General features: G+C 38.8%; 1 protein-coding gene across 1 annotated transcript in view; it reads right to left on the reverse strand.

Annotated features, from left to right (window-relative positions):
- The window catches only part of LOC124149634 (serine-rich adhesin for platelets-like), a 230,381-nt gene extending 212,680 nt beyond the window's left edge, over nt 1–17,701 (reverse strand). The window contains exon 1 of the mRNA XM_046521359.2: nt 17,293–17,701. Coding sequence (XP_046377315.2) covers nt 17,293–17,424 — 132 coding nt within the window. The 5' untranslated portion in view covers nt 17,425–17,701. The remainder of the gene's footprint in view (nt 1–17,292) is intronic.
- Between the last annotated feature and the right edge of the window lie 1,924 nt (nt 17,702–19,625).

The raw sequence follows: 19,625 nt of genomic DNA on the forward strand, positions 1-19,625 counted from the left end.
TGCCACTTGTATATCTGTTACGAAGCTGCAGCACAAACAATGACAACATGACCATATCATACGTGGCAACTCTCGCAGTCAGGCACAGTGACTGAGTTTGGTTGACACCACTTTGTATTTCAGTTATACTGTGGTATGTCAGCTTGAGGTGGGATGCTAACCTGAAGTGATGCAGGTCTTCGACATATACACGAGCACGGGGATGGTGGCGAAAAAACTAGAAACATAATCAGGGGAACCTAGATTTTAATTCCTGGCACGCCTATAGGGCATAACTGTCCACAGCGAATCTGGTGCCAATGATCATGATGACTGGGCCACCTGGGCCCCTCAATTTATACAGGATATGTAAGTTTTTTCTTGTTTATTGTTTAACGTCAAACTCAGCAATATTCCAGCTTTATGACAGCAGCCTGTAAATAATCGAGTCTGGACATACAATCTAGTGATTGACATAATGAGCATCAATCCAAGCAATTGGGATACAATGACATGCATCAACAAAGCCACGAGCCTGACCACCCGATCCCGTTAGTCGCCTCTTACAACAAGCATAGTCGCTTTTACAGCAAGCATGGGTTGCTGAAGACCTATTCTACCCTGGATCTTCACAGGTGGATATGAAAGAGATGGACACCCGACTGTGTTTCCACAAACACACATCATAATGGACATACATTCACTTCCACTTCGTAGTCATAACAGACATTTTACACTGTGGGGTATAACAGGTGCCCTGAACCTACGCTGGTAGTAAGCGGAAACTAAAGGGATGAGGCCGTCAGGCTGAATGATTGAATGGCTTGTTTGTGTCCTCATAATTAGGTGAAGTGGGACGTCACACATAATATCAATCACTTGTTTGTCTTGTCCAGTGAGTGAGTGAGTGAGTGAGTTTGGTTTTATGCCGCTTTTAGCAATATTCCAGCAATATCACGGCGGGGATCACCAGAAATGGGCTTCACACATTGTACCCATGTCGGGAATCGAACCCGGGTCTTAGGCATGACGATCGAACGCTTTAACCACTAGGCTACCCGACCGCCCCTGTCTGGTCCAGACTCGCTTATCTGCAGGCAACTATCATATAGCTTGAGTATTGCTGATCGCTACATTAATCAACAAACAAATATCAAAATCACAGTTAGTGTGTAGCATGGCAGAATGACAACATGTATGTCGGGTGGATGCCTCCGTGTCATTGTGTGTGTTTGATAAAGAAATGCATGTATCCACAACGTTTGGTTGAGCTAGGTGATCGCAGTCTCCCTGTGTCTGAAGAAATCCTTGTTTCCATAAGAACACATATGTTTGCATGAAAAAATGCATGTTTCGATAATAATGTAATTCAGCACGATGAATAGTTTGTTTCCAGAAAGACGTATGCCTGCATGAGAAACGCACGTTTCCATGACGACATATGTCTGCATGAAGAAATGCATGTCTCCATGACGACATATGTCTGCACGAAGAAATGCATGTATCCATGACTTTATAGAATTTACATGCAGAAATTCTCAACTTTAGCACAAATTTATTGATAAATTTATTTTGATATTGTCTTTCCTACATCCCAGCTTCAGTAATATAAATGATTCACTAACATGCCACCCTGTCACTGACAGACAATAAGATGACACACTTTTCAGGCTGGGATCCAAATTTATTGCCCAGGTACCCAACCCCCATGCCTGGGTAACTGCTGTAGGTCTCGAGATTTTTACAAAATGTCTGACTGGGAATAGTTTGACCATGGCCCCAGCAAAATGTATTTAGATACATATACACCGGTTAAAGAATCTGGTCATGCATACACTGAAGTTGACTGAAGCTTTATCTTTATTCAAACATATGAAATTTAAGAGGAATGTGTGCATTGTCAGAAAGAAATGTGAACATTAGTGACCATGGAGTTAGGGGTAATATCTGCCATTAAACAATATATCACGTGACAACCACGGGTCCGGGTAGTCATGTGGGCACCCTGGTCCTACTCAGTACCCACCTGACCCGGGTACCCGAGTTACCCGTCCCAGCCCTATTAAATACCTTATGAACATATTGGTAAAGGAACACTGTGTGGTCTTCTAGATGGACACAAGTACTGAGTCATAGCTATGATGCAAAGAAGCAGATGAATCAGTTGAAATGGTAGTGAAATAACAACTGGCAAGGAACAGTTACAAAACATGTCATGAAATATCGTCGGATCATAGGTTTTCGGACATCCAACGTTTTTGGACGGCCATGTTTATCGCAATCGCTCGCACTATAACAAAGGGTGTTGCATCACACAGACATTGTAATTACCCAGATGATGAGTACCAGTGGGTACTGGGTACCAGTCTTAAATAAGTGAGTGAGATGTTTTACAGTTGTTCATGTGATTAGCGAGAAAACTATGAATGTTTCTTCAACGTCCGAAAACCCGTAACACAGGGATAATTCATTTCAACGTACATGGTGTATTAGCATGCCACTTTGTGAACAAGAACAAATGTGTTTCATCATAAAAATTAATACAGGACACAATACAGAAAATGACTATTTATGCTGCAAATATACTGTAAGCATGGTAAGCGATGCTTTACTTTCGTATAAAACATGCAACTAGCAAGTCATTGTCCCTGCCACTGCAGTAACACAACACCGCTCCATATTTGTCAACTATGAATCTTAACCTATGATTCATATAATTCAAAACATGATTCAGCAAGTTTCTATTTCACACAATTTCGCGAACATGATAGCATCAAGGTAACCTCCCCTCCATTCTCGAGTTCCCAGAACCGACCCTGCCAGTCCAACCATCCAGCAAACCACCCAGCACTGCACAAAGATAACCTAACATTAGATGTACAACTTTCTACAGAGGGGATTAACATTCCAATGCTGGAATACCGTTTTCTGGGAAGGCAGTTATGACATGCTGAGTGAGAAGTGGGTATTTAGATTGTCAACACCCCACATGACAGCTGTGTCAGTTTGGACAACCTGAAACACATTGTCTCCTGGTCACGTTAACATAGAACATTAAAACTCAGGCTGAGGGTTAAAGAAAAATGTTACAAAGACAGCTTCCAGTTGAACTGTCGATCATTGCAAAACTGTTTTTCATGGTTATGGGTTTAAAAATGATCCCGTTACTGAAGATTTTATGAATTCTGACGCTATCATTGTTAAAAGGTCTTAACTTTTTATAGCCCATTTGTAACTGAGTCTTAACATAAAAGATGAATTTTGTTTTATTAAGAAAACCTTAAGAGACCTGATTTACATTCAAAATCAGTTAGAGTATGTCTAACAGTTTCTACAGTGGGAACAGAAGATATTTTTGAGTGAGTATGGTTTTATCAGGGGTTGAAAAATACCATTGCTCGACGCCCGTGCCAAGTAAGGTTTAGATGTCAGACGAGTAATATGCTCTTATCGTTATAAATTACATGATTAATGTGCCACTCAAAAAATTATTTTCTTGGAGGAAATAAAAACAAGAGGATCGGAATCTCAATAGGTATTCTGATGTACCTTTTGCTAAAATCAAATATTTCGAAAACAAATAATTGATGATTGCATGGTCAGCTGGAATAAACCCATCTTACAATCTCATTAAAATCTGATCTTTAACTCTGATATGAATCTCTCTTCATCAAGATCTGGAGACACCACATATGTATAGAAGGTCGCATCAGGTGAACCCTGAGCGAACTTTGACCTGCCAATCTGCATGGGTTCCTGAGCCAATCAGATGTCAGAAATTTCAATCTTAGCAAAAGAAAATCAAGCAGGACAAAAATATTCCTTCATTAACAAAATAATGGTGCAGTCTTCAATATTTGGGAAAGCTCATTTTCAAGATACAGAAAACAAATATGATGGTTTGAATGCCGAAGTGAAGTCATAGAAGTTCCATACTCGGTGGATGTAGGTATAATCAAATCAAGTCAATCATAATCAGGGCAAAATTTGCGATATGACCCACAATTACAGTAAACTACAGTTATAACGAACTCAAATGGACCACTAATTAGTTTGTTTTAACCGTAGTTCGTTATATACAGAAAATGTCCGGGACCAAAAATTAAGTTCATTATATCCATCAGTTTGTCATAAGAGTGTTCGATTTAAACATATTTTACTGTAACAAATACTAGCCTACATACCCAACATGGCTGCTTCTATCATAGTTGTATGTGTGGTGTTGTCTCTCACATATCCTGGTCTGAACAGACCCCAGGCATCCATTGCTGTTCATGAGGGCCAACAGAAGTTAGGTAAAATTGGGATTAATCGCTTACCTAGCGATGTGCATATGTGTGTACCGTATTTTCTTGAGTATAGTGCGCACTTTTTTTCGAAAAAACACAGCTGTGTAGAAGGGGGTGCGCATTATACACGAATTATGAGTTTGGATGTTTTTTTCCCCCATGGAAAGACATTACCGTGAGCACGAAACACCGGGAATACCATGTCAACAAATCCATACTGAAGTACGCAAAATAATTATGTAATTACACTGTCAGGCTATAAAAAGTGTTCTTTGTATATCTGGACTTATGTTTGTAACTTATTTCATTGATTTTATTCAAAATTCCTTATAATATTGTTTTTATTAATTTCGGCGAAATCGTGTGTGAAGCGATCGGAAGATCGCACAACTCACTGTTATTAACAGCAACCACGGTCAGAATACCGCTATTGACGCCTTGAAACAAACTTTAGTTGACAGAGAATGGATACATATATCATAAATGACATACTTTGACTCGTTAAAAGTCATATTTGTTTTTGTTTGACGATTCTATGTCAACATAAAATTCTCGCGATCACGTGATCACGTGCGCGTGAGCCTTGACGGTGACTGGTCAGACATGTTCCATGTAAAAAATAATACCCGGGAATAGCGATCAGCTGCTTTGCTTAGGGTTATTATTATTTTAAATATGTTTAGTAAAGGTTGCATATAATTAAGAAAAAAATGGAATATATTATTCCTGATAAATAAAATAGTTTCAGATACAATTGTTGCCGATCCTTGCATTAAAAATCTTATAAAGTTATATCATTGGGTGTGTCTTGACCGAATCACCGGTCGATTCCAAGAAAACGTGTGTACAGCTGATTGCTGTTTCCAGCTTAGTTTACGAGAAAATACGCAAGGTAATCTTAATCCCTAAATATAAAACAATGCCTAGCAGAACAATAAATACTATTTAAACGGTAAATAAACATGTCTGGTGATTTTTTATCTCAAATTTCGAATTTGTACTTACGAAGTTTCTCAGCACCCGTTCGTTTGCCGGACTTCGCTGAAAGGGTACGGTGTAAAAAATTTCTGCGCATAATATTCAAATTTCTTTTTTTCCACAATATTGAACCCGCTAGAGGGGGGTGCGCATTATACATGGGTGCGCACTATACTCAAGAAAATATGGTATGTGTATATCTTTGAATGTGGTTGCTTGTACTAGTCCAAACTAATGTCGGTTTTATAGGGTTACCCCACTTGCATACATGCTGCAGTTTAACATGAATACCCTGCTCCGACACAGTGTACTCCGAGTCGACCAGTCCTTGTTTCAACTCCTTGTACCAAGTGCCAGGGTAACAACAAATACCAGCTTTTAACATCTTCTGGCATTGAACCCCTGTCTTTCCGCTCTCGGGGCAGACACTCTATCCACTAGACCACAGAGGTGGTCAGCAACGGAAATGAGGATTTGGTGGTCACAATGGTAGATTGGTTATCATCATAACATGGAGCACTGGTCATGCTATCAACTGGGTTTGTTTGGGACCAAGACTCAATTTTTCACAGGCTACCATCATACAGCTGGAATATTTCTGTCTTCACCACAAAACAACATTCACACATACCATGTCTTTATACTAACATCATCAGGATCTGTGAGTCCATAATAGTGATAATCATAGTTATAATTCTAATAATCATTATATGGTGCTGTACATAAGCATGGCTAAGCACTTTATCATCATTACCCTAGTCGATGGAATAATGTGCATCGATATTCATTCTCAGCTCCCTGGGGAGTATACAAGCCAAGCTGCCTGTGAGGCGCGAGATGGTTACCAGTCTGTACAACACAGGCCATCACTGGCTCCCCTGCCACGGATCTACGCTGGAAAGTTCTTCCTAGAGGTGTACGCACAGGTTCCTGAGGACATTGCTATTTGTTCAAGTCATGTGACCTTCCACCGGCAAGTCAACATGGGTCTTACATCACAGTTCTCACCACATTGCCCTGTCAACACTCCAGACAGGAGAAGGGGGTGGGGCATCAGTGGCAGGGACAGTTCTGTGGGTGACAACCCATCCACAGGGTGTTACCTTGACTTACACAACTTGGGGTCCACGGGACCCCCAATAATCAACTTTAAGGGCCCTTGCGTGCAATATGAGGGTCCCGTAAAGTTATGAAATGGTGCAGTGCTTTACAGCATGGAATGCATCAATGATCATGTGGACACGATCAAGATTGATGGATGAAATAACAGACACCCATCACTGCCCTTGATGCGCTCTAGGTACAATGAATATTATTGTGCATCTCCACATTTTTGCGTCTCCACATTTGTGCATCTCCACATTTGTGCGTCTCGTAAAACCCTGCATCCACACAGACAGTTATATTGTCACATTGAAGAGTCTGATGCATTCATTACTGTTGTACAGAATTTCGAACTGTTCAGTTGTTTAATACTTGTATGGTGAAAGTCAACAATATGTTTTTAAATATTATTTTCTTCAAGGTTTAGGAATACATGTGCTGTGAGCAGAGGTGATTCATATGAAGCTTGACTGCTTTGTAGCACTGAGAGGAAATAGGGTTTAACTTTGCATTCAAGATTAGTGCACTCACAGTGACATGCATTCACGTGGTTGCTTGTACCAGTCCAGGCAGATACGCTATCCACTGGACCACTGAGGCTGTAGAGGCATTGAGAAGCCCAGCTGAAATGCGCACCATGGTATACCATGGTCACCAAGGTTTACCATGGAATACCATGGTATTACCATGGTATCACATGCTAAACCATGCTAAACCGTGGCCTGGGAACACACTGCTACCCTGTGCGGAAGCCCATTTTTATGTAACGTACTTCGTTTTAAAAACAACAAGAGTTTGCAACTAACGTGGCTATATCCCCCACCCCTGTTGCAGAATTTATGACATAATTAAATCTAAACAAACCCTAACCTTTTTTAACCGAGGTGGAACTTGTCATGGAAATTGTAAAAAAAAGAAGAGTTTGGAACCTAAGTCCATCTTGTAGCCATGGAAACGTAAAAAATAAAAATCTCTAAAATTTCTCAATAGGAAAAGGCACCAGTTCAGCATGTACTTGACAAACCTGCAAAGTTTGATGAAAAAATATTGAACGGTTTATGAGTTATGCTCCGTACACGAACCCTTCCCTCACAGAACCTTAGTCCATCTTGTTGCCATAGAAATGTAAAAAAATAAAATTTATAAAATTTCTAAATAGCACAAGACACCAGTTCAGCATGTACTTGACAGACCTGCATAAGTTTCATGAAAAAATATTGAATGGTTTCTGAGTTATGTTCCGGAAACGAAACATGACGGACGGACGCCGTTTCTATATCCCCGCCAACTTATAGACAATAGACTTAACATGACAGAAAATTGGAATAAAACCTTAATGTGAAGATATGTTGTATTTTTCTTCCCACCGTAGAGAAATCTCACAGAAATTTGAATGATCATACTTGTCAATCACAGACACCCTCAAAGTACATGAAGAATATTTCTTTCGTCCTTCTCATTTCTCCAACCTACCACACTTCTGAAATTACTAAAATAAATCTTTTTGAAATTTGTATGCTTTTTTATTTCAACCACTGTTTTGAAAATTACCAGTAATCAAAATAAAACAAAAGGCTTCAGTAACAAACTATCGTTGCACAAGATTCTCAAGAAAATAACTTAAGAACCCTTACTGTGTAAGCATGGACAGAACTAACTGAGAACTCATTTGCCAGATCTAAGCCAATTAGCTAGGTCACAGTTGAGGATTGACTTAAACTATCATTCACACCTAAAACAGCCATTGTGGCTAGCTGCTTATTGACCCTGCATAAACACTGGACCCGATATTTGGACTGGCTTCATCGGGAAAGAAAGAGGGACATCTTCCAGAGGCAAGGAAGTGAACTGACTATAAAAGTCCAGTTTCCACTCTTCACGAACTAGGCTGGTATTATGGATTGATATTTTGACTAAATCCTGTAACAAAATCGACCTCAGGTTTGTAAACTGTTGTGCAGATTTCGGTTGATTAGGATTTGCAAAGCATGTGTACCAACATCTTAGCGTCAACAGATATTTTCAAACCTTGTCATGTTTTTAATCAAGGTGCTCACATGATTTGATGCACTTCGCAAAGTAAGACCCGTTTTATTACAATATAGAAGTTGATTATCAATCAGATCGTCTTCACTTGGCGACGCCATTTTATTTGACCTTATGCAAGAGATATGAGAGGTGGAATCTGATTGGTCAATAGAAGGGACACAGACTAGAAATAACTCGTAATAGACACTGGTGAGCTCATAAATTCCAGCCAAGTTATGCAAGGGTGGAAACTGGACTTTTACAGTCAGTTAAATCCCTTGCCTCGGGAAGATGAATGAGGGAATGATTGTGATGAGATAACACCTAAATATCGCTTCGGCACCATTCTTACTTAATGCCACACTCAGCCATACTCCTCCTAATGACGTCTGCCTGCTATATGTATGTCTGGATCAGATAAACCAGTGATTGTTGTTAGGAGCAGCATCCAAGCATGATGACTCAGAATCAACCAATCCTCGATTAACATGGTGTATCATATCTCCACCTTATTACATTAAATACCCTGGACCCATTCGCCACCATAGCTTCATTTCAGCAGTGACATCAATATGACCTTTATTATCACAAACAGCACATGATGCATGTCATCGTATCCCAATTGCGTAGATCGATGCTCATGATGTCAATCACTGGATTATCAGGTCCAGACTCCATTATTTACAGACCGCCATCATTTAGCTAGAATATTGCTGAGTGCGGCATAAAACAACAAACAAACAAACCAAACTAACAGCACAGAATTTCTCTCAATCCAAACTGTCATTTGACATTCTAATACGTGCCTTCCAAATCTGTCCTAAAACAAAGCTGTGAATGGGTTGAGTATCTTTATTACAATCAAAAGGAGGATACTCCAGAAGATAGCCACAATAACCTAAGTCAGTTTGTTGACGCAAAACTTAAGGCAGGTCAAATTTCAGGCTGTTTAGGGGTGCCTTTTCTTTCAGGCTAGTACATATTTCAGAAAGGTTAAGTTGCAGCCCTGCTATTCCTATCCAAAATTTGCCAGTTGTACATTCCTTTGCAATAGGGCTTGGAGGATAACCGGGTATTCGGGTTGGGTATGTCCTGAGTAGGACCCGGTACCCATAGTACTATCCAGACCCGTGGCAAGTCACGTGATATATTGTTTAATGACAAAAACTCACTATAGCTCAGTCGTTACACTACAAGTCGCCAATGTTCGCATTTCTTTCTGACGATGCACACATTCCTTCTGACTTGTATATATTTGAGTAAAGATAAAAGTTTCAGTCAACTTCAGTGTACACATGATCTGATTGTTTGATACAGGTATCTAAATAGTATTTGCCAGGCGGGGTAAAACAATTCCCAATCAGACATTTTGTTCCCAACTCTTGAGACCTACAGTGGGTACCCGGGTAGGGTCGGGTAATAGGGGGTCGGGTACCCAGGTAGTAGATTTGGACTCGCCCCAGCCCTACTTTGCTATCATGATGATAAGAGTATCCAGAGGGCTGTAACAGCCAGGTCAGGACGGTCAAGCCATGACATCCCCTCCCCTCCACAAGAAGTCACGTCCAAGTCAAACTGGACAATGGAGCTAATAGCATTTGACAGGGACATGTGATCAGAGTTCATCACGACCTTCGCCATGGACATGACAGACGACTACACACTGTCAATGGACTTCACACAGAAGTAAGCATTTGTTCGGGGACAATAGCCTTTCTGCAGCAAGCGGTACAGTCAAGCAATGGGACCACTCACTGTTACAAAATGGGCCTCTTTAAAGGCAGGTACTATTCTGAGATATAAAAGGACGATAAATGAGACATGATTTTAAGTTTTAAAGACAGTAAAACCTTCCTTAAACACAAACATCTAGCAAAACCTGATAGGCAAGTTATTGATCAAGGGAGATAATTTTTGGTATTTTTTTGGGTCTGATAATAATCTTGTCACGTTAGATCAGGTTTCATTGGCAGAGTTCAAATTTCACCATTAATGAACATGTTGATAGCAAAAACTATATAACTCTAAATCTTCATTTGGCAATCTGAAGAGAATATTTAGCCTGGGAAGACAGACAGACAGACATATTCATTTTGTATATGTGGCCATGAGGCCAGTATTACAATGACATTTGGATGTAGGACAATTCGTCAGGGAGCACCACTTGTATATTGTAACTGAACAGATGTAAAGACATGAAACTTCTATGGATAACAACCTACTTATTGTTTGAAATGACATTTCAGGCCTACTCCCTAGGCCTTTGTCAGTAGGATAGAGTTAATGCTAAACTATACAGGCTGATATGTTAATGTAAATGAAGCAGTGAAATGTTTCAAACAACATAGGAACAAGACTATGCCTACTGTCATAGATGTAATGTATAAAAGGGAGGTATTGCAGAACCAGTTTTACAGAGGGTAAGTTTAAATTTACTTTGAGGTCACAACTAGAAACTATGACTTAATTAACATAAATGGACATTTATAAGTGCCATACTTTGTGATTGCTGGTTGAAAAAGTGATCACTTATTGATCAGTGATCGACCAGGAACACGATGAATGTGGTTATAACAAACATCACATAAAAAGCATTCTTTTCAGTATTCATGGTAACCTTGCACACAACAAAACATAAAATAACAAACTTTTCAAATGTTGTTAGTGGATACTTTCTGAAGGTTCATTCATTCATTCATTCATTCATTCATTCACTCACATGAAAGTCATTCTGCCTTGCAGTTAAAACTGCAGCTGGCTTCTTGAATCACTGATAATGATGTGGACATGGAAATTTAAATTTAACCTGCCAGTCAGTTGTCAGTTATTTCCTACCCTGGATTTGATATTATTAGCACAAAACTCCATAAAACACTTAAAAATATTTGATCTGGCTTTGTAAATAATATTACTGTTTTGTCTACCAACTGCAGAACCCAACTGGAATGAGTCTGTGACTCAAGTAAGAAATATGGTTGACCAGCTGTCAGAGAATCCCGTCCACCCATCTCTAAAACTCATTTAATTTCAGTAGCAATGAAAACTTCAAATCTTAACTCTCCTCATTCCATATCCTGGTCGGAGCATGACGCTATTCATTTCATGACAATTTAACCTTTCAGCACGACATCCTGCTAGCTTCACCTTCCCAACACACTGGATCAGAAATTGAATATATGTAAAGTAGATGTTTACATAAACCTTTTCTTTACAAGCAGATACACAACATATTTCTATGGGCAAATATACAGAGTTTATATTACATGCAGCTTAAAAGTAAGTGGGTGAGTCTTGTTTTAGGGAGCTTTTAGCAATATTCCAGTAATATCACATTGTACCCATGTCGGGAATCAAACCCGGGTCTTCAGCATGACAAGCGAACGCTTTAACCACTAGTAGTGGGATTATACACTGATGCATCGGTGGATCGTGATTTTTCACTTCTCGATACAAGTATTGATCACAATCGCACACAAAGTAAAAAGTATCGATTCTAACCTTAAATGTATTCTTTGATAAATGTTACACCAAACACTAATTACTAGTAACCAGCAACCAGATAAACAGTTGTTTACAATCAACCTGGGAAAGGGCTTCCCTACATAAATGTATTCCTTGATGAGAAAAATACTGGAATACAGTATTTGACTACCGTTGGATTTTTTTTGATTTTTATATAAATGGAAATAAAAATGAAACGTGCAGCAAACTTTATGATGATGCAAGCGGTGCCTGAGAACCAAGACTATTTTTTTAGCCTATAGGATCAGACAGGTCATTGGAACCAGAAACCAACATTATTTACACCTTGGGTTAAACGGTGCTACAATTCTTAAATTATCAAAAATGCAAACAAACAAAAATTACCAATACACTACATTCCCCGGGGCGATAGTATATAATGCTGCGTCAGCATATCAACAATAAGGTGTTGATTTTCAACAACATTCCTAGGAAATTCTCAGTCATACTGGAGGAAAACCCCTCCCCTAGTTTCAAGCGAAGATGTTTGTGCACTTAAGAAGACTAACCCTCGCTTGGGAGGACTCAACACCTGAGCATGATTAATCACCCCACGACAGCAGCAGCCAGGAGGACTTCCTAATTTGACACAAATTTACACAGCCAAATTAAACATTCAGTTGGAATACAGAAAAGCTTTCCCTGTCGAGATTGTTTTCTACTTGCACTGGCGGAATATTTGAAGCCGACTTGGGATAGATTCAAGAAATTGACTTATGGTCACCATGAAAATGTATTATTAGGTGTTTTAATTTCAATTTGATTAAGTTTTTCTATATTTCACATGTTTTACAAACACTCATACATGCAATTAATAGAGGTGAAACGATACAGCGAGGTCACGATACAAAGGTAAACGATATATGTATCGCGATATAGATATATACGTCAAATTGCGGGAAATGTCTTGACTATAAATATTTCAGAGCAGGTTCAAAAGGAAAAGCTAGCTGTAGACACATGTTCGTTAATGCTGTTTTTAGTAGTGAACTTAATTACAACAGATTTTGCAATTTTTGACTGACAAAACCGCCTGGGTGTCATTAAACGAGCAGTAATGTATTTTAGCAGGTGTATCATCTTGTATCGATACAGCAGAAATGTATCATGTATTGTATCGGCACATAAAAACTCACTATGCACCAGTGCACCGATGTATCGTTTCACCTCTAGCAATTAAATCCTACTGTGAAATTTGAGGTAGTCTCACCATAGATTAGATACCTCTTTTTTTAAGTTGGAACCAAGTGCTTTAGCAAGTAATTGTATTTATTATTATATTTATATAATGTCTTCCGACAATGACCGAGAAAGAAGTACTTTTCTACAAAAGTTAGCTTCTGCGATGATGAAGGAGTCAAATCAGCTGTTTCAACCAGAGGTACAGTCAAGTCTCGTTAATCCGACATCGTTGGTTGCACATGATTGTGTCGGATTAACGAGTATGTCGGATTAACGAAATTAAGTGATTTGTGATCGAAAATCGGACGACTTCACGATAGATAATAACCGTGTGTACCTTGTAATAAAATCATTAAAAACGAAATATTAATATTGCGTTGTCCAACAGCAATACCACGTGGCGTTGCTCCAATCTAATTTTCCGATCCAAGATCAGTAGCCAGGCTTTGAATATTAATGAAGTCATCCATGCTTTCTTGTTTACATACCAGTCGACCATGGTGAGTCGACCATGTTTTATATACCTGTTCGTATTTTAAACTGGCTTCATGCACATTTATCTGGCTTCAATTTGTAAACTACATTTGTATAGCTTTGTACATACAGGTTTGAATAGCTTTTCCTGTTAATTGTTAAGTTAATCTCTGCAGCCAGTGCGTGTCAAAACACGGGGTTGTGTACTCGCGGTCAGATGACCACGGAGTACGCTGATCACTGTGTCGGATTAATGAGTGATTTCGGCAATTCGTTGCAAATTAGGTGTGTCGGAGTGGGAGTGCAAGAATGTCGGATTAACGGGACTAAATAGCACTGAATCAATCGGTTCCCATCATTTGTGTCGGATAAAGCCGAGTGTCGGATTAACGAGTGTCGGATTAAAGAGACTTGACTGTAGTTATTGTCATTTGATACCTCTGATTGATAAATCAGAATCAAGCAAGGGCGGTGGGGCAGCCTAGTGGTAAAAGCAGTCGCTCATCTCTCTGAAGGCCCGGGTTTAATTCCCCACATGGGTAAAATGTGTGAAGCCCATTTCTGGTGTCCCCCATTGTGATATTGATGGAATATTGTTACAAGCAGGGGAAAAACCATACTCACTCACACAGAATCAAGGAACATCCAAATTCAGGATCCTCATGAACTATTGCCTTGTTAGCATTATGTGTGTTTCTGTGAGTGGGTGATTATGTTTTCCCAGCAAGATCAGTCAGGGACACCAGATATACATTTTACCAATGTAGGAATTGAACCTGGGTCTTCATTGTGATTAGCAAATGCTGTAACCACTAGGCTACCATGCAGGCCCAATGTATGTTTTAGTAAACACTCCAATATCATCACAGTGTTCTTGGCAACATAAATTCCAAGCAAAGTTCAGCAGCCACATTATTTCACACTCTACATAATGTTTTTTCTATGAATCCAAGGACCAGCAACAAGAATTCACTAGATATATGTTCATGATTTACTGCATATACGTTCATTGATTTACTCCATATATGTTCATTGATTTACTTTATATATGTTCATGATTTACTGCATATATGTTGATGATTTACTGCATATATGTTCATTATTTACTGCATATACGTTCATTTGTTTACTCCATATATGTTCATGATTTACTGCATTTATGTTCATTGATTTACTTTATATGTTCATGATTTACTGCATACATGTTCATGATTTACTGCATGCATGATCATGATTTACTACATACATGTCCATGATTTACTCCATATATGTTCATGACTTACTGCATATATGTTCATGATTTACTCCACATATCTTAATAATTTACTGTATAGATTTCGTGTTTTACTGAATATATCTTAATGACTTACTGTATATGTGTTCATGACTTACTGTATATGTTCATGAAGATGGCTCAGGGTCAATGTTTTCCAGCTGATCCATGTTTGTTCATTATTATCTATAACTAACTTGCGATGAACAATATGTGTACTCAAAGGAAGACACACACAATGCAGACATGTATTGAAATACACGGTACTCAGGTAATTCCCTCGCAGGGACCCATCTGATTCCAAATTATGTGCCCTTGGAAGGCAAATTGTGTACATTTAATTTGTGCCAAAATGGGATTTTTCTAAGTTTTTATTTCTTAAAATTCAGAGATATTAAAACGTTGTCTTCAATACAGAAATCCCGCCTCTTCTCTATTGGTCCTGTTATCAGTGAATACAAAATCATAACAATAGTTATGACTAATCAACATGGCAAATCTTAACTTCCAGTTTGGGAATTTTAAGACATTTTCTGCAAACATGAGGCTAAAAATCTGCCTCTGTGAAGGTCTAGATAAATCCCTTTCTAGATATTCACCTTCCAGTCAGCTATCTAAACAATTTAAGCTTTTAATAACTTAACACATATCTGTCAAATTCCATGCCATAAACATATCACACGCTCAAAACTCTTAATAATGCATGGGTTTTTTATATTTTTCTTACAATCTCAATCCTGTGTTAGGAGATATGGTCATGTGAAGCCTGATAATCATATTACCGTATATCGCTGTGTATAAGGCGAGTTTTTCGTACCTAAAATGAGGGGGCTAAGAAGGGGGGTCGTCTTATACACGGAGTCGAAGATCTCACATATTTTTTTTTTCATATATAAGGTTTGTGTGCGCACTTGTGATGTGTGCGAAATATGCATCAGTCGGAAAGCGCACGTTAAATCTCCAAAGTAACCAACTAACTAACTAACTTGTGATGTCCGTGTGCGAAATACGCTACAGTCGGAAAGCGCACGTTAAAGCTTCTATATCAGTCAGACTTGTGATGTGTTTCATTCCCGGTCGCCTTATACACGGAGTATAGGATTTGGGGTTGATTTTTAAGGCGTGTACAGGGGGGTCGTCTTATACGTGGGGTCGCCTTATACACAGCGATATACGGTAGTATGTTTGAAGGGAAATACAACATATATACACCACTCCATGTTAAGGCATGTACCATAGACTGTATTGCCTATGTTTTTCCAAACCTCAAGCTATGTTAATCCTGAATTAACCAGAGACGAAAACATATTTACATTGCCAATATGTTTAAACGGGAACATTCTGTTCTAGCCCAATGACAATGGGGGGCTTGGGGGATCAAATAAAACACGAGAGGCCCATAAACGGAATAATAAAATCCTACAGCAAAGGTCATGCATTTTACCCTGAAAACGTCTTTACAAATCTCTTTTTAGCAAGTAGAGTTGTTGCTTCAATAGACCAGAAACTGTTGAATAGAATATTTTAGGTACTATTGAAGTTATAGAAAGTGTGTTAGCTTTATCTATTCTCGGAACAAAACCCCTTACTCATAGTAAAAGCATAACATTTGAAACTGGTTAGGGTAAGAATATGAAATAATAAACAATTCACTAAGACAAAACAGTTGGACAATTTCATTGAATATAATATTAATGTTTTAATCCAGACTGAGATATTAATGCACCTTTGTGATCCCTGAAATGTGAGATCAATAACTGATATATGTCAATCTACAAAGAAGTAGAATTCAGACATAGGCATTATTAATTATTAAATTAGTTTATAAGTTCCCATGAAGCAAAACCATACCCTTGTTGGACTTCAGGCAAGCACAAAAAAGTCATTCCATATTACCCGGTAGAAGTGGGAAACAATCTTTTTAAGATATGTTTGCAACCCAAGTTAGGCATACTATCACTTTCCCTTAAAGTTAAGTGCTATATTTACTTTAACTCAAGTGCTGTCAGTTTTCCTCGGGCAATATAGTAAATATTGCTGCAATACCAAAATATACATCTTATAACATATACAAATTTGGTTCATATTTTCTAATTCACAAACTGTCAGTGTGTTGAAGATATACGTGTCAGTCAATCTTGATGACTGTATATGAAATGCTATATTTACTTTAACTCAAGTGCTGTCAGTTTTCCTCGGGCAATATAGTAAATATTGCTGCAATACCAAAATATACATCTTATAACATATACAAATTTGGTTCATATTTTCTAATTCACAAACTGTCAGTGTGTTGAAGATATACGTGTCAGTCAATCTTGATGACTGTATATGAAATATTTACATTATGCATACATAACTTAGTCATAAAAAGAAGTTTGATCAACTTGCAAACTGTCAGACGACACCACGCGCTCTAATCAAATCAGCTGACCTGCCCCCCTTGGAGTAGCGTCCACTCACCTCACAAACTTGTAGGGGGGTACTCTCCCTGGCCCCACCCCTAAGATTAAACCCCCACGGGTATCCACCCCTCAACACGATGTCAAATGGAGATTTCAATCCTGGATCCTCTTCGCGACTAGTTGTATCCATGCTCCCTCGTATCCATTAGCTCCAAAGCCCGTGTGCTCGCTACCGGCGGTGACTACACAAATAGCTCTGTAGGTAACAGTGTCAATGTGACAGACTATCTCACTCGCGCCGCTTTGCTTGGCTTTCGCTCGCTCCCTCACCTGGTAGGATCGCACTGCGCATGTCTCAGATATATTGATCTGTCTTGTTGGGTCATTGCGGGGCAGCCCCTGTCACTTATCGACGCAGTTCTTACGCAAACACCGGCACAAGCAAACTATTACCTGTTGTACATACAAACACGCACACATAATTAGCAGCATGACCCGACACCAGGTCACGTGATGCAGGTGGAACTGAAAGTAAACTTGGGGAGAATGTAACGGTAAATGTATCTATTTGGTCAAGATTGAGCAAAAATGTTTATGAAAAAAAAAAAAAAAATGATTTACTTTACGCTTCAGCAAAGTAAATTAAGTACGTATTAATATATTAGTGATCTTACTGTGAAAACCTATGACCGGGAATGAGAATCTAGGATCTTTACAAGAGTATTTTATATTTGTTGTTGTTGTTTTGTTTTTTTTGGTGGGGGGGTTATTGTTTTTTGTTGTTGTTGCTTTTTTGTTTTTTTTGGTTTTGGTTCTTTGGTTGTTGTTTTGTTTGTTTTGTTTTGTTTTTTTGGGGTGTGTGTTTGTTTTGTTTTTTTGGTTTTGTTTGGTTTTATTTATTTTATTTATTTTTTTTTGGGGGGGGGGGGGGTTCTTGTTTGTTTGGGGGGTGTTCTTGTTATTTGTCCATAAGGCTACGAATTTCTGTGATTTATCATTTCGACGGATCTGTATCGCAAGTAGCACATGCTTCTCCAGAGTGTTTACAAGTGAATGTTGTTTTACGCAGGAATCTGCAAAACAACTATATCACAATGGTCTGCGGTTCATGTACAAATAGTATCGACCGACAGGCAAGTGATTGATAACTTGAGCAAAGATCTAACACTGCCGTCGAGGTATAAACGATGACACACAAGCTGCAAAGGTCACACAATATAATCACTCGAAACCCATATTGGTGGGGTGGACTATGCTTAAATTAACACCCCATCAACCACTGGTGTGACTAGTCCAGATTCGACGTCATTTATCAGGAATTTTTAATATATGTATTATTTCTGACTTCAATACATAAGCCGAATTGCACCACTCTCTCGCCCATTTGCTCTATCCAAACAAGACGTTTGTCTCAGATTCTTTGCATTTCTGTAACCATGGAGACGCCGGAACCGAATAGGATTCCCTTCATTTTATGGCCTGCTCTTGCAAAAATCGTAGAAATTAAGAACCATATTCTGCCCTGATATGTCCACGAGTCAAAACGTTTAAGACCGTCATTCATTCTTGAATATTATTAAGGTATGTGTTTTGTAGCCATTTATGTATGCACAAGTAGCTGAATCCAATATTCAACATCAACATTCACACAATTTATACATACGGATGATACACTTAGTCCCGTTAGTCGCCTCTTACGACAAGCATAGTCGCCTTTTACGGCAAGCATGGGTTGCTGAAGACCTATTCTACCCCGGATCTTCATGGGTCTTCTATGGTAATGTCAACAGTTGTCGACAACAGCTTGTATATAATATGCAGTGTGGAGATGAATAATACTTCTAAATGTCTATATTAACCTTATTTTTTTATGAAACAAATAATACTGTGCTTTAACCTCACAGTCGTGAAATAAACGTGCCGCACATACAAGCGTGACATTCATTAACCAATCAAAGCGTCGAGAGAACAGTTAACACTGGCCAATCAGAGATTATAGTTTAGAAGTGAAAACGATATGTCCCTGAAGTGACGCACTTTACATACAAATAAAAGCTATGTCGAGTATTGTATAGCTGTTATTTTAGCACTGTGTGACACGATGAGAGTCAGAGCGTAGGTAAATTGGCCCTTTTCCCACGTGTATCCTGGTCGCTTCGCTGAACATGTGTATATCATTTGCGACCTGATGCGCATTGTGTAGACATCACGCCGAGTGTTTGCAATGACTTCATGCAGACTTGTAATAGATATTCCATTGAGCATGAATATATTTTTTCATCCTTTATTGTGAGGAAAATTGTTATTGAAGATGGCTTGTCGCTGCTGTCAAAGAATCGTTTGTGTTGTCTGCGTCCCGAGATAGTCACTTTAATTCGCGCATGTCTAGCG

The sequence above is a fragment of the Haliotis rufescens genome, unplaced genomic scaffold, assembly GCF_023055435.1.
Source record: "Haliotis rufescens isolate VD_foot unplaced genomic scaffold, xgHalRufe1.0.p SCAF_7, whole genome shotgun sequence".
NCBI lineage: Eukaryota > Metazoa > Mollusca > Gastropoda > Lepetellida > Haliotidae > Haliotis > Haliotis rufescens.